The sequence below is a fragment of the Lepisosteus oculatus genome, chromosome 2, assembly GCF_040954835.1.
Source record: "Lepisosteus oculatus isolate fLepOcu1 chromosome 2, fLepOcu1.hap2, whole genome shotgun sequence".
NCBI lineage: Eukaryota > Metazoa > Chordata > Actinopteri > Semionotiformes > Lepisosteidae > Lepisosteus > Lepisosteus oculatus.
Window position 1 is genome coordinate 53586859 of NC_090697.1, and position 15263 is coordinate 53602121.

The 15263-nt window shown below is 37.1% G+C and overlaps 1 protein-coding gene across 5 annotated transcripts in view; it reads left to right on the forward strand.

Moving 5' to 3' along the window:
* Window positions 1-15263, forward strand: part of crim1 (cysteine rich transmembrane BMP regulator 1 (chordin-like)) — a 619278-nt gene that overhangs the window by 5494 nt on the left and 598521 nt on the right. For all 5 annotated transcript variants that reach the window (XM_069179104.1, XM_069179116.1, XM_069179125.1 and 2 more), the window contains exon 2: window positions 1313-1486. In XM_069179104.1, the coding sequence (XP_069035205.1) occupies window positions 1313-1486 (174 nt within the window). The remainder of the gene's footprint in view (window positions 1-1312; window positions 1487-15263) is intronic.

The window sequence follows — 15263 nt, forward strand, 5'->3', positions numbered from 1 at the left end:
CATTCATTATTAATACTATTAGTAATATCTTCGTTAAAGACTTTGATGGCGACAGCTCAAACATGAGATGTTGAGCTTTATTAGCTCCACCTTGTGGAAATTCCGGATACTATTATTTTGCTTGCGGTATTATAGGAGAATTTACGGTAACTAGCGGTATTTACCGGTAACTCGGGGTAGACTGCGTAAAAGGCACCGCAAATAATGCGGTATCGCCCGCGCATTTTGAATGTCTGCATCTGTATATATATTTAAAATTTGCTCTACAGTGCACACAGCAGGGCAGAATAAACTCAATAGATTTTAGCTAGACTTACAGCTTTCTGAAATAGTACTGTATTTCAGCCTACTATATACTACTGTAGCTTAAGGTTTTTGTATTCAAAAGAATTTGGAGAAAATATTATTTAATTCAAAGTCTGATCCAAAGCAATAGACATCATAGATCGTTCAACAGAAAGTTCAAGATTTGAAACTGATTGATACAAAAGTTGTGCATGCAATAATTTGTAACAGAAGTTTAGAATGGAAGTTGTTCATACTAAGTGCTAAGCTGGTCTTCATTTGAAAATATATTGCGTTTTCTTTTTTTTCAGTTTCCAGGAAAACAGAACCTTTGGATTGTAAGGCTGTTGTTTAAAATGTCTAAGTGCCAGATCTAGCTTGCTGAAGCTAAAACAATTCTGAAACTGATTATGGATCAAAGCTTATGTGGACTCTTTCTTGACTTTCAGCTACCTACTTGAACTACTTCAGCCATTTTATATTATACTTTTAGAAAATGTACAGCAGATTCATATATTGTGTCCAAGAAGCCTTTGAATTCTGCATGGATAAAAATACACAAGGTGATTTATGTGTATATATGTCTGTATATACAGCATAAACGCAGTGGTCAAAATATTATCTACCATCACAAAAACCACCATTAGTATCAATAACTTTTGAACATGATGTTGAATGAATACCACACAGTTTTGAAATATCGCAATCACATCTCATTTTTATAGCAGGATCACCTTTTTTAGGAGGTTGTGATGAGGTTGTAATAGTGTTTGGGGATTATTTTGGCCAGGTAAAATGACAGAAATCTGCTTCATACTCCTTATGTCAGCCATGCTTAGCTTGTCACTCAAACCGTTTCTTAAGTTTCTTAATTAATTCCAAAGTTGACTTTATATAATGTTAAAATTCAATGTAAGTCTTACAATGAGACAATCTTTATATATTTCTTTCATATATCATTCAAACTTTAAAGTACACCAGATGTAAAAAGGCAAAATAGTTAATAATTCTTTCTCTTTTCTGTCAGAAGAAAACTGGGATGATGATCAGCTACTTGGATTTGAACCTTGCAATGAGAATCTGATAATGGGCTGCAACATAATTAATGGGAAATGCGAGTGTGACAGCATTCGGACCTGTACTAATCCGTTTGAATTTCCAAGTCAGGAGATATGCCAGTCTGCACTAAAGAGAATTGAAGGTAAGTGCCTCTTTCATGTAACATCTTTGTTAAAGTTGCTGGTTTGGTTAGCTCTTTGTTCTGGGTACAACAGTAGGTGATCGCCCAGAAATGAAAAGAAACTTGTTTTTTTCCCCTGCTTACCTCTGTTTAAAATCCTCACTGTGTAATTGCAGCCTGTTCATAAGGTAAATCAAGGGGTTATAAACAGAGTATCAAATTAGCTCAATTATGTGGTTTCCACATTCCAGGAGAAACTGTTCAGAATAATTGTTTTCATGTTAGCAAAACATCTTATTTGAATTTCTTTTCTAACCTTTTCACATGAATATTGATTAAAGCAAACATGAGTTTCTTAAAATGAGAAGGAACATGGTTGTGTGTTTGTATTTTGTATACAGGATGTGGGAGCAACAGAACAATACTTGTAAAACTATCATTTCTTAACAACATAACAAAGAAAACATTTTCGTTCTTAATGGCAAATTGACAAATGGGGTGCAAGCTTGGCCACTTGGAATGCACACAGTGGTAGATTAATTTCTGGTCTCTGAATATGCTCTTTCATGCATGTAGATCAACTAGGAATTTATTGCTGGCACTGTAACAGTGTAAAGGCCTGAAAACAACCTTTTGTGAAGCACTGCTCTTGTGTTTGCTTCAGCAGGTGTCTTGTACAATCTGATTTTAATGCTTTGTTTTGTTTTTCTTCTCATTATCTCAGACAAGTAGAGCTAGTGTGCTGGAATTGTCTTGTTTTGTCTGTCAGGGAGCAAACATTATGGAATCTGGCATGCTTTTCTGTGTAGCCCTCCTATTGGCAGTGAGCCTGGTTTGAGAATACTATTTGATGAATGTTCATTTTATTCAAACAAAACCTTGTACCATATATAACATACTCACTGTAAAAGGTAATAAAATCTACTTATTTCTCAACTGCAAAAAAAGGTATCCCTAAGGGAGCAGGCTCTTAATGATATGTAGATCTTGAAAGAACAAAGTCATTTATTGTGGTAATATGTAAAAAAGGGTCAGTTTCTTTTTTGAATGAAAAAAAGGTTTGGTGTTTGTATGTGTTTTTTAACATTTAAAAAAAGAATTTTCTTGAATGTTTTTTAATGTTCCATTACACATGTATCGATGTCGGCCTCCCAGTGTTTGTTGCTGATCTCAGACAATCTGTAAACAAAGGTGTTATTTGTGTTTGTACCAGTGTGGTTATCACAGGTATAATCAGGTTTATTCTTAGCAGCAACACTGTTTTGGACTCCTGAGGACACATATAGCCAGGGGAAGCAGACATGAAGGGCCTGGCTTGCTGCAATCAGCTGTTTGTTACCTAATTGGAGATTGTTTTGGGGGCAGCTTTCAGAGGAATGTAACTGGGAAGCAGGGGGTAGGAACTGGTGGCTTGACAGGCTGTGTGATTTAATTGCTGCTGACTAAATAGATTTATCTAGCATACTTGCTCTGTTGAGTGCTGGAAGAGAGCATGTGCACAGCACTGCATGGGATGCTTGTGAGTTTGTTAGGAAATTGCTGCTTAGTGGCTAACTGGCTATGGATTTTAAATGTTGGAATCCTGAAATATATATGTATTTTCATTTTATGTCCTTTAAAGCAAGTAGAGCAGTCTATGTCATTGTACCTAAGCACAGGGTGCATTTTTAGCAAGTATTGCATAAAGATCTAATGATTACTGTGCATGCATTGATATTGAGAGTAGAAATGGATGAAGTTGCAAATGTATAACACATGAATATGAAGGTTTTGCTGTATAAATTGTGCACTTAGATTTATTTATCAGTTCCATGGAGAACACTATAGGAACTCTATAACAGAGTAAAGGCTATTTTTAATATAAAACTTGCTAGATCAAGCAAGGTCAACTTACTGTATTTGTTAATTTGAGAATGCTGTCAGCTGTTTTTACTGTTTTTGCTAATACACTGACAGATTTAAAGAGAGATACAACAGTGGAGTAATTTCAGCTGTCTGCTTATTAAAAAAGTTCATTGGACATTTTTTAGATAAACAGAATGTCCATTTAAACAAAATTAATAAGAGAAACTAAATTTCAAAATGTATATACTCCCCATGTTATTGAATGTTTATGACTGATTTGAGTTTTGTTCCTTTTGACTTTAGATTTAAACAATCTACATTTTATGTCAGAGATTAACAGAATGGTGGTTGTAAATAAGATACTCCAGGTAATTCTATTGGTCTGAAAAACAAGCAGGAACTCATTACTTAGTTCTTCCATCTGGTTTTGTTGCTACGTTGTTTTAAATTGACATGTTCTTTAAATGTTCTCTTGGCACTTTAACATGGAAGTGTTTGCATTTTTAAGATGAAGAATTGCATTGATATGTGAAGCTGCCTAGATGTATAGTACCATACAGATTTCATTTTGAATATCCTTTTACTGTAAGTGCAAATATACTGATGTAGCTTTGTGGACATATTATGCAGGGTATTTTTTTTAATCAGACTTAGCCTTCCAGTCTGCCCAAGACTAATTTAATCTCTGACAACCCCGCGAAAAAAAAAGTGTTCATGGATTCCACTGTAGAGCATGTTCGTGACATTAGAAATAGAATGTGGTTAGTAAATAAAATGTAGTTACAAGTCATTAAAGGTCAGTATGACAAGGGTTTGAAAATTTTCCAAGTTTTCTCACATAATATAAATTACAGTTTTAAGCAAAAAAATATGAACTTATAAAGTAAACATATCCACTGTTATTCACTTTTAGTACACTTTTATTTTACTCATGTTCTAAATCATTTTCATTTGCCAGTTAAATAGTTTTTAAGATACAAAGTCATGTACCTTGCATTTGAAGTTTTTTTTTTCATGTTGATAATTGTTTAAGATTGATATATCATTTTCTAAGACTAGAGGTTTGTCAGTTTAGAAACCTCAGAGTGTGTTGCCAGCTCCAGTGATCCTTATGCATACGGTCTGTGCAAAGATTGTTTTTCAATACTTTCATTCATGGATGAGATTTTATTCAATTGTACATAAGACGATATGTGGGTTAAGAAGCAATGATGACTTGAGAAAGTCTGTGGATCCTGTAGGATTTGGAAGTCTTCTTTTGAATAAACTTTGCCTCAGCCAGATACATTTTAGTATTGGTGAATTTCTGAATCCCAGCAGGCTCTCTGTCTTGATCATTTTCTGTTGCAGGCCACAAACTGTACAATGCATTCTACTAATCTGACATATTCTGAAAGGCTCTATTCAAGTTGTTTTAGTACAGTGATTGACCATTAGACTGGAAGGACATTTTAGAAAAACTATTTCTTTCCTTCTTGTAAATGCTTGGACAATTTAAGGCTGGATGGTTACATGTTTTCTTATGTGGAAGATCATGTGAGAAGGGTGAAGACTGCGAGTATGCGCAGGAAAGGTTTTCTGTTTGCCACTGTCTTTCTGAAACTTAAGCCTGTGATTCTTCACACCCTTGTATTCAACCAGAGAGAAATGAAACAGATTGCAGGATGCCAAATGGCATCTTTCTGCCCTGTTTGTTTATGTTTGTAAGACTTCTGACACTGCCCCTTTCCCTTGTGTTCCTTTGATATGTTAAAGTTTTGCCTACTTTTAAGGTATAAAAATTAAAGTGTAACTTCAGTCAAGGGAGCATATCTTACTGAGTGCTAGAGGAAACACTTTCTCTGTGATATGCTCCCCTTCTGCTGATTGAATTAAAGATCTCTGTTTGACAATCTTCTAACCTGAGTGAAGACTGAGTTTTCTTCGACAATTAATGGTGCCGTGACCTGAATGGCAACGCCAAACCAGTAAGTCTGATCGGACTGGGAAACTACCTTCTTGACACCAAGCGTGCCAAAAGAAAAAGGTAAGGGACCTTTTAAAATCCCTATCTGGAGTCTGGATGGGACTTTCCAAGGCTGAGTTCTTGCATGATGGGCTTATGCCATTCGAACTTTATCTGAGATTGTCTACAGATTTCTCTGGTATAGTGTACACAAATTTGGTCTGGTTATTTAGCGCACTGGTTTGTGAAGTGCTGGAAAGTTCACCTGGTTTTGTGAAGGTTTAAATAGATTCCCTCACCTGGTAATTTAGCGCTCTGGTTTGTAAACCCGGTTAGGGTTTACCTGGTTATAAAGATATTGCAAATTGTTAAATTGACAATTACTGCAGTATGGGAAATTTGGAATATGTGATTTAAATTGTGCACAAGGGAAAGGTTAAGTAAGTAGATAGAAGAAACGCAGAGTTATGTCGATTGAAAGAGTAGATGAGGAAGGAATATTGTGGAAAATAAGAAAAAGGAACGTGTGATGTGAATGAAAGTGGGAAGTAGATTCTGTGTGATATTTTCTTGTTCGCGAACACACACACACACACACACACACCCAAACATAAAACACACCTCATAATAAAAGAGCAAATCACTTGGTAACAGCGTTTAAAGGACCTTGGGAGCCGAGAATAGCTCTGACTGGAGCCCAGTGCATAAGGCCACCCTGGGGCAAAAACAGTAATGCTGGCGTTCTGGGGAATTACTGATCCAGTAGAAGGGTTGCTCGTGTTCTCATTCCTTACCTGTGAACAGTGAATTGTAAGTCCTCTATAAAGACTCTGAGAGGCATTTAGATCAGAGACACCTTTTAACAGACACCTGTAGTTGCATGAGTGCTGTAATGCACAGGTTTTCCAAGTGAAAAGCACTCACCTATGAGCTGTTACCTCACACAACATGGTAAGATCATTCTGAATTAAAAATGGGGGGGGGGGACAATCAACTCATCCTCCCCCCGAAAGGGACCTCAGCTTACTAGATACTGTATATAAGAGTGAAAGCCCATATACCAACCCAGCTTGAACGGTACTTTCACACACGCCACATGCTGCAGACACCTGGTGATTTAAAAAATGTTAAAGAATTTCTTGATAGGAAGAACCTGAAAAGTTCAAAGAGGATTTTCTACGGTCACAGAATGTTATAATCCAAACTGGTCTGATCTTAATAAACTATTGCGAGTTGTTACACCTTCAGAAATGAGACAACTTGTCTAAACTGCTGCCAATTGGCCAGTGCAGAACCCCAAAACAAGTGCGGATCTAGAGGCTATAAGTACGGTATGCCTCAAAGAGACCGATTCATAATCGCACACAAAATAAAGGAGAAAGCCCTGCTGATAGTATGGAAAGAATGGCCAAACTCTTTGAATTACATTCAGGTATTCATCAACCAAGAAGTAACGTGAACTGCCTAAAGTACAAAACCATTGAAAACCATCTGTGTAGGTTGGTGAAATAAAGATCTGGAAGAATTGACAAATATAGCCCACCATTGTTAAGGATGACAGGAGCAAAATTGAGAAATTGTAAAACAAATGCTAATGGCCATGCAGATGTGCCTCTTCTAAAGGAAGCTGCGGATGACGTAAAGACTCCTGGTTGTTCCTTGCATCCTGACAAACTCTGGCGTTCTCAGAACGGCCGCCTGGTAGCACCTAGAGCCCTATTGACCTGTCTTGCTCGCATGTCCCATGGGCTAGCACATGTGAGAAAAGGGGGGGATGGTTACTGTAATACAAACAAAAAGAATGGTTTGCCCCTACTTTTGCTTCAATTGCTGCACAAACCTGTAAAAGATGTGAAACCTGTCAGCAGCATAATGTGGGAAAACCTCTGAAAACTTTTCAAGCAGCACACCCTCCCCCTTGGGGACTGTTTGTAAATGTTTAAATTTATTTTGTACAGATGACTAAATGTTGTGGATATGAGTATGTCTTAGTAATAATGGATTATTTTACAAAATGAGTAGAAGCATTCCCCTGCAGAAAGGTTGATTTAAAAACTGTGGTGAAATCCAGATGAAAGACTTTGTGTGCAGATTTGGGAATTCTGCTAGCGTTAACAGTGACAGGGGAACTCATTTTCAAATGAGATCCTGAAGGAACTGTACCTTGCCCTAAAGATTGAACAGAATCTTCACTGTCCTTACACTGGTAGATTAGTAGGACTGGTAGAAAGGCAGAATGGAATATTGAAGAACAAGCTCGCTAAGATACTGTATGTACTGAAATGTGGTTGAAAATGGCCAGATTTATTGCCACTGGCTCTCATGAGTATGTGTTATACACCCAACAGGAAAACAGGACTAAGGCCCTCATGAAATTCTCATGGGCCTCCCCATGAAAGCCCCTTTCTCACCCGCTCTGAATATGGTGGAGATGGGCATCCACTTCATGGATGATATGTTGCTTTCCTTCTGTCAGGACCTAATCAAGAATGTGAAGTGTATCCAGTCTCAGGTATGTGCAGCCCAGGAAAAAGGACCTGATCGACACTGCCATAAAGTGTCAAGGCCGACCCACATGGATCCACGCGTCCTACTGCAAACTCAGTGTTGCACCTGACCTCGATGAGACAGACCCGCCAGAATCATCGCAGGTCTCTAAAAAGGGCCCAGAAGAAGTTGAAAGTTCTGTGCCACCACAACCAATGTGGGCCCGGAATAGTGGCCCAGAGGAAGACGAATGGAATTTGAGTTACAGACTCTGGACAGGATCTGCTGTTTATTCGAAAATGTTGTTTCTAAGCTTTATGTGTGGTCTAGGAAGTGTTGCACAGGGGTGGGAGGGTAACTCTTTCCTTAAATTATCACACCAGTGTGCAAAATCATTGAATAAATCAGGATGCTAGGTTTGTTCCCACGTCCCACATAATTCTGGAGCAAGTATCCCCATGGCACCAGTTCCCTTTTCTTGGGATGAAATATTTGGCAACTGGAAAACAGTTAACTGACAACCTGATGAGAAATCAAAAATATGGTATCCCAGTGGCTGCAAGTATTCTGTGTACAGTACTAATTTCACTTTCGGAGGATGTCATAAACCTCCCTATAATGTCACATGAAGAACTAATGATGTTCGGAGCTTGAAATTGGCTTACAAAGCTGAAGGGCTCCTCTGTTATGCTAACAATGGCACTGTCTATATAGTTCCTGCAATTATACCATTAGTTGTTTTCAGAATATTACCATGAAGAAACTCAACCGCACCGACGCTTCCTCATTTTTTTTATGCCACCCAGTACTTCAGCAGAGGTTGTGCATTCAAGTCCTCTGGAATGCGAACTTACAATGGGACTTATTTCATTTGTTGGGAAGGAGCATATCCCTGGCTTCCGCCTGACTGGGCAGGGTCATGCTAAATAGAATACATTACCCCAGCAATGTAGCATTCTACTGTTCTCCCTTTTGAGTACTATGCTAATCAAAACAAAAGAGCTATCTCGGGGTTGGCAGGGGCATGAAGGAAATTCGGCTCCTCGCGAGCATCCTGGAACGTGTCAGCAATGACACTTTGAAGCCCTCGATAAACTACTGAGCTAGTAGCAGTGCGAACCATGGTTCTCCAAAATTGGATGGCCCTCGACTTTGTTAGCTGCAAAAGGGGGGACCTGCACCCCAGCTCAGAAGAAATCTCTGATCTTACTGAACACATTGGCACGGAAGCTGCCAAGCTACACGAAACCCCAGGATGGACCCTATGGGGCTGTGTCAGTGGTGCATTAGGAAATCTAGGTGCCTTCATATTGCAGGGATTATTGCTCTTATTGGGATGTATAATTGGAGTATATGTATGCCTTTCAGTTATTAAATGTTGTTGTACTTGCACATCGAAAGAAATCCAAGCCCAGATGTCTAACACAGATATAATATCATAATAAAAAAACTTTATTTTATATAGTGCCTTTAAAGGTGGCTTCCTTAAGTACTTTACAGAATGAGAACAACAATAAATAAAAAGAATACACAATATAAAACACAATTAGAGAAAAAGGTTTTAACCTTTTTTCTTCTTTGAGAAACTTTGAGAGAGCATAAGAAGAAATGTAAGCAACAAATAATGCAGATTTAGATTTGTCACCAATAAAGGGCCTGATAGGAAAGTTGCAGGCAAGTAACATGTGGGGCCACAGATTGGAAGCAAATGGAATCTGTGCATCTGCGACAATTGATTTAGTCCAGGTGGCAGATGCTATGCTATGGATACTGTGATTCTGCCCCATTCCTGTTATTGAGCATGAATAAACATGTGCCTTTTTGATGGTCTCAGAGACCTAGATGCCACATCCCAGCTTATACCCCAAATGTTTTATGTGGCTCAAGTCTAGTAAGTTAACAGCATGACTCCTATGCTTTCCTATTGGAATGTTGTCACACCCGGGCGAGTTAGCAAAAGCAATAGTTGATGTTCCAAGACTTGATCATTGCAAATTTGCTCAGTCTGGTTGCTATTAGACAGTGTAGGACTTCAGTTGAAGTAACTGGGCATTCCTGCTCAGACTGCCAAACTTGGATTTCCCTATTGATTCATCTGTTGTACATAACACTGTGACACACATACTCACTAATCATCTGGGTTGTCTACACAAAACCTTGATTCATAATTAAACATTACTTAGTTTTGCTGATAAAGAGTATGACTCAGTTGTTGCTCCTACATAATGCTAGTTCTTTTGATAAGCATGGCTGATTGATCCCTGTCTTTGCTTTATTTTTTTGCACATCAAATCAAATCAAATCAAAGTTTATTTATCAAATGCACAACAATACGGCGTGCAGCAGTAGTTGCTGGCAATGAAATGTCTTTTTCTGCGAGCTCACAAGAATCACAAAAATCACAAGAATTCACAAACACACAAAAATGACAAAATTTAGGTTACATTTCTTAAATTGAATAAAACTCAATGTGATTAGAGCTGTTATGTGTCTATGGTGTATGGAATATACAGATGCAGCCATTCAAAATGGGTGGGGTATTTCGCGGTATACCCCGGTGGGCGTGTCATTAAAATGCGCCAGAACGCTCACCACACATCAGCTATCAGTTGGGAGGAGAGCAGAGTAATGAAGCCAATTCATAGATTTGTAAAACCGCCAGGAGGAGCCAATAAAACTTAACCTCTCACGTACAGCATTTGAACTTTTAAATTTATACTGTGTATTACAGCATGTTAGTTATCAGTCATTAAAAAGTTGGTATATTTTATGAAAGCAAGATAGCTCAGTTGGGCAAAAGTACACAACCTACCTTTATCATAAATATTTTAATTAAGCAGAAATATTTTATGCATCAAAGTCTTTAATATTACTCATATTATTAATAATGAATGCCCTTGGACAAGCTGTAAACTCAAAGTATTACGCTGGTCCACATTATTTGTAACCGTCATTTTATTTTTAAAAAAAACTGTATTTTTTCATCGACAAAAAGTAACAACACAGCATTTCATTGATCTAACTAACAGGGACGGGACATTACCTAGCCAGTATGATAAAGAAATAAATTACTTTTTTTGTTTATTTCTTCATCACATTTGTTTGAACATTTCCATCGATTGTACAAGCACTGAAAAACTGGCCAATCCCTAGTTCGTCAGCATTTTCTTTTAGTATAACAGACATAAAAACTCCCTTGCTTTTAACAGAGCGTTTCATAATTTCTAACAACGAAAATTATTTAAACTGCGACACTTATCATTCAACCAGAGCTCAAAATATCACAAGGATCCTCAAGAGCACAACAAAGACTGTTTTAAAAGATACTTGTACCAGATACATGAGAATCCAAGCTTTTTTATCTACATCTTTAAAATGTATCACACAGTAACAAGTCAAATTTCAGGGGCGTCCGTATACAAAAGATTATGGTACCACTTCAGAAGGGTGTCAGCCAGTCAGATTCCAGGACCGGAATTATCTGTTTTATAATCGAGAATATGTAAGCATGTATCTAAATAAATTAATCATGATATTAATTTAAGGATCTAAATTTCTAAATCTATGTACAGATGCAGCCATTCAAAGTGCGCGGTACAGACCCGTACCGGAGGTAATTGGCTACGGCGTCGTGCATTGTGACGCACGATGATGCGCGGTACCGCGGTACGTGATTGGTTGACCGACAGGGGCACTAGTGGTCCGTTGGTCTGTCTTAGAAAGATTTACAGTAAACGTCTTTACTGTGCCCGTTGTAGTATTGAATATTTATATGGAATTTTACCACTGAAGGGAAATCTTAGTAGCTGAGCATAAAAAGAATAGGAGCATACTGTAACGCGTGTGAAGGCCATAAATGATATTAATTTTGGAACATAAACATACAGTATATGGCTAGTCTCGGTACTTTAAAGAAAAAACACACAACAGTATTCCATTTCTCCCTAAACATTTTAAGCATCGAAGTCTTTAACTAACGTGATACCGGAGTCAACAAGCATACTTTTAGAATTTGATTAAAAGGGAATATAATATGGAATTGCGTATCTAAAGAAATTAATAACAATATAATTCATGTACCGCAACACAAGAATAGTACACACTGTACATTGTCTGTTGGTAATGTTTCTGTTGTGCTTTTTCAGCACTCTGCATGTGACCTTGCCGGTGGCGCTGTGGGTTAGGTTCCTGACTCCTGACTCTGTGATCGAATCCCACTGTGACACCATGACTTTTTTTTAAACAAACATTTCTTTGAAAAAATGAAACGTTTCCCTTGGTCAGAGATTAAATAAAACATCACTCGCACCAAACAAATTGATATTTCTAAATATCACAACATGATCGAATTTAAGTCATTTTAATAACAATGAATAGTCACCCAGGCGTTACAGTATAAACATTTATATTGATTTAAATCACATTTTGATTTAAATCGCAAACACGGGTTTAAATATATGTGTTTTTTTTATTCACAATCAGACAAATGCAACATAAATTGATATCTTTGTCTTCTAAGTATCTTAAGAAACTTTCAGCATAGCTTTCTCCCTGCTTAGATTTATTTTTCTTGGGATCTTGGGATCAAACGTGGAAAGATTAGATTGTAATCGTTTTTATTTTTTAAATACATTTTATAAAAGTGTAATCTATGCTAAAAAGTTGTACACCACCTGCTATAAAGATACATATTGTAATACTTTCGAGTTCGGATAGGACAGACACGAGAACTCAGACTTGCGGAGTTAAAGCAAGTTAAAGCCTTGATTTTATATATCACCTTTAAAAGTGGAAAGTAAAGTAAATATCCAACACTGATTGTACCCATCTGTCATGCTAATAAAGCACCTTGAATTGAATTTAATTTAGTTGAGGGAGAGAGGTGGGGAGGGCAAGCGAGAGAGCCAGGACAGACAGGCAAATAAGATACACTCCACAGACATTCACAACAGTGACATATCATAAAACGTTTGAACATATAGTTAAGTTATTACTTGGTTTTCAAAGTGCAATGAAATACAATATTGTTGTTGTTGCTGTTATTGTTATTTGTTATTGTTATTGTAAAGCGCTGATTCTTATGGAATGTGTTCCGCCGGGGATTACATTTTTTTTTTTTAATCGCGTATCTAAGGAAATAACAGTATAACTTTGTTCATGGACAAACAGTGGCATGTTACATTATTATTTTGGGTGTCTCCTCTTGCCAGAAAGCTGTAAATTGCATTTTGAGTGCGGTTTGACTTTTTCTAAATTGCAACCCATAAATAAAGCTGATACAGTTTAGACTTATTTTAAACTGTATTACAGCAGCACAATGGACAATGCAACTTAAATTGCAAAAATGCACTTGGAATCTGTCCAAGTCCTACTTTGTCAGGCATTTTCTTTTACTGCAACGGACATAAAAAGTCCCTTGCTTTTAACAGAGCGTTTCATAATTTCTAACTACGAAAATTATTTAAACTGCGACACTTATCATTCATTCCATTCCATTCCATTATCAGTCTTCCATTTCTCCCTAAACATTTTAAGCATTTAAGTTTTATGAAACGGTACCCAAATATGCGATTGCTGTATAGAATTAATTTTAATTTAAAAAAATTATTTAACACGAAAATTAAGCTGTTTACATCTTCAGCCTGAGAACAGTCACCCGTTGCTACCCAACGCAGAAACACAGCCACTAACTAGCAAAGAGAGGACATTAGCTAGCCAGTATGATAAAGAAATAAATGATTATTTTGTTTATTTCTTTTGCACATTTATTTGAACATTTTCATCGATTGTACAAGCACTTGGAAACTGTCCAATCCCTAGTTCATCAGGCATTTTCTTTTTCTCTGCGGGCATTTTCCTGGTCTGGCACTGATCTGTGTCTTCTAGGATATAATGCCTGCGAACTCTTGTTTTTATGTCCACTATAACAGACAATCTCCTTTGCTTTTAACCGAGCGTCTAACTCCTCTGATTGGAGAAAAAAGACGTGCTGGTTTGCTATACATACTGTACCAGGAAGATGATTTCTATTCGAAACGTGTATTTTAAAAGTTTAAGAAGTAAAAACCTTACAGCGTACACAGATTTCTAAACTGATCAGGATCGTTATCTTTGTCTTATCCATAATAATGTTCACCGCTCTGTCCAGCAAATTAATAATAATCTTTATTTTATATAGCATTTTAAACGAATAAGTAATTAGATTACTCTTAAACCTAATCACTTTTTCTACATAAACACAGCGTAATTGCTCTCTGAAAATGCTTTTTCTTTTTATTTAGGCTCAGATTTCGACTATAGATCGTATTATTATAAACTTTCTTGCAAAAATGTATTTTATGTAAACCATGTTTGCTATTAATTCACTTAGGGCTAGAATATGTTCATTGTCTTCCAATGGAGTCGAGTTGACATTAGAAGCTTGCCACGCCCGGACTTTTACACCAACGCATTAGCATGTTAAAGCGATTTCATTGAGGAGCCTAGCTTTCTTAACTAGTAAGTACTGTACTTCCTTGGCTTTGGAGGGGGGATGTGTCTTTCGCTGGAAATCTCGCCCCCTTCTATTTTGAAAATACCTGTGAAACTGGTTTAATTCGTCACAGCCAGCACTCCCGCAGGTAGGGGGGTTGTACTCGTTAATGTCTTAGCTGGAACACATCATTATATCTCATTTTGTATTTCTATAAAAAAATCATTTGCCCAGCTTAACACTATTGCTGTTGTTTTTATCCTGTAAAGCACTTTGAGGAGCACAGCTTTCTCACCACTTAGATTACTTTTTGATACCATCCTTACACAATGCAGAAACTTCTTGTATTTTCCGATGACATACAAGTGGAAAGATTACAGATTTTAATCGTCTTTTTTCTGAACCAGGGAAAATCTGATCATGTTTCTCTATGTCAATAATAAAAAACTTTATTTTACATATCACCTTTAAAAGTGGCATCTCAAAGAAATACAGTAGATGTAAAGCACAGATTACAAAGTAAATACCCAGACAAACGCAAATGCGTTTTTAATAAAATGGTTTTATTCATTCAGCAGAGAGAGCGTAAAACCTGGGCGTAACAGCTGTTCCTTTTTCTGATCACTCACTCTCTGGATAAACGTCTCACCTGTCCTATTTTTTGTTTTCCTAATTTGCTGATTATGCCTTCTGCGATCCACTCCTGCCCTCACACCTAAAGAAGACTATTTTAAATTTCTTTGCGCGGTCCATTGTGCAATTAACCCTTGTATGTTCTGTCCTTAAGGTGATAGCACATAAAGGTGATATGTAAAATAATGTTTTTATTATTGTTATCGAGAAACATTATCAGATTTTCCCCGGTTCAGAAAAAAAGATCAAAAGTATACTAGTTTGTCACTAGTATACTTTTAATACAGTCTTTGCTGTGCTCTAGAGGATCCTTGTGATATTTTGAGCTCTGGTTGAATGATAAGTGTCGCAGTTTAAATAAATTTCATAGTTGGAAATTATTAAATGCTCTGTTAAAAGCAAGGGAGTTTTTATGT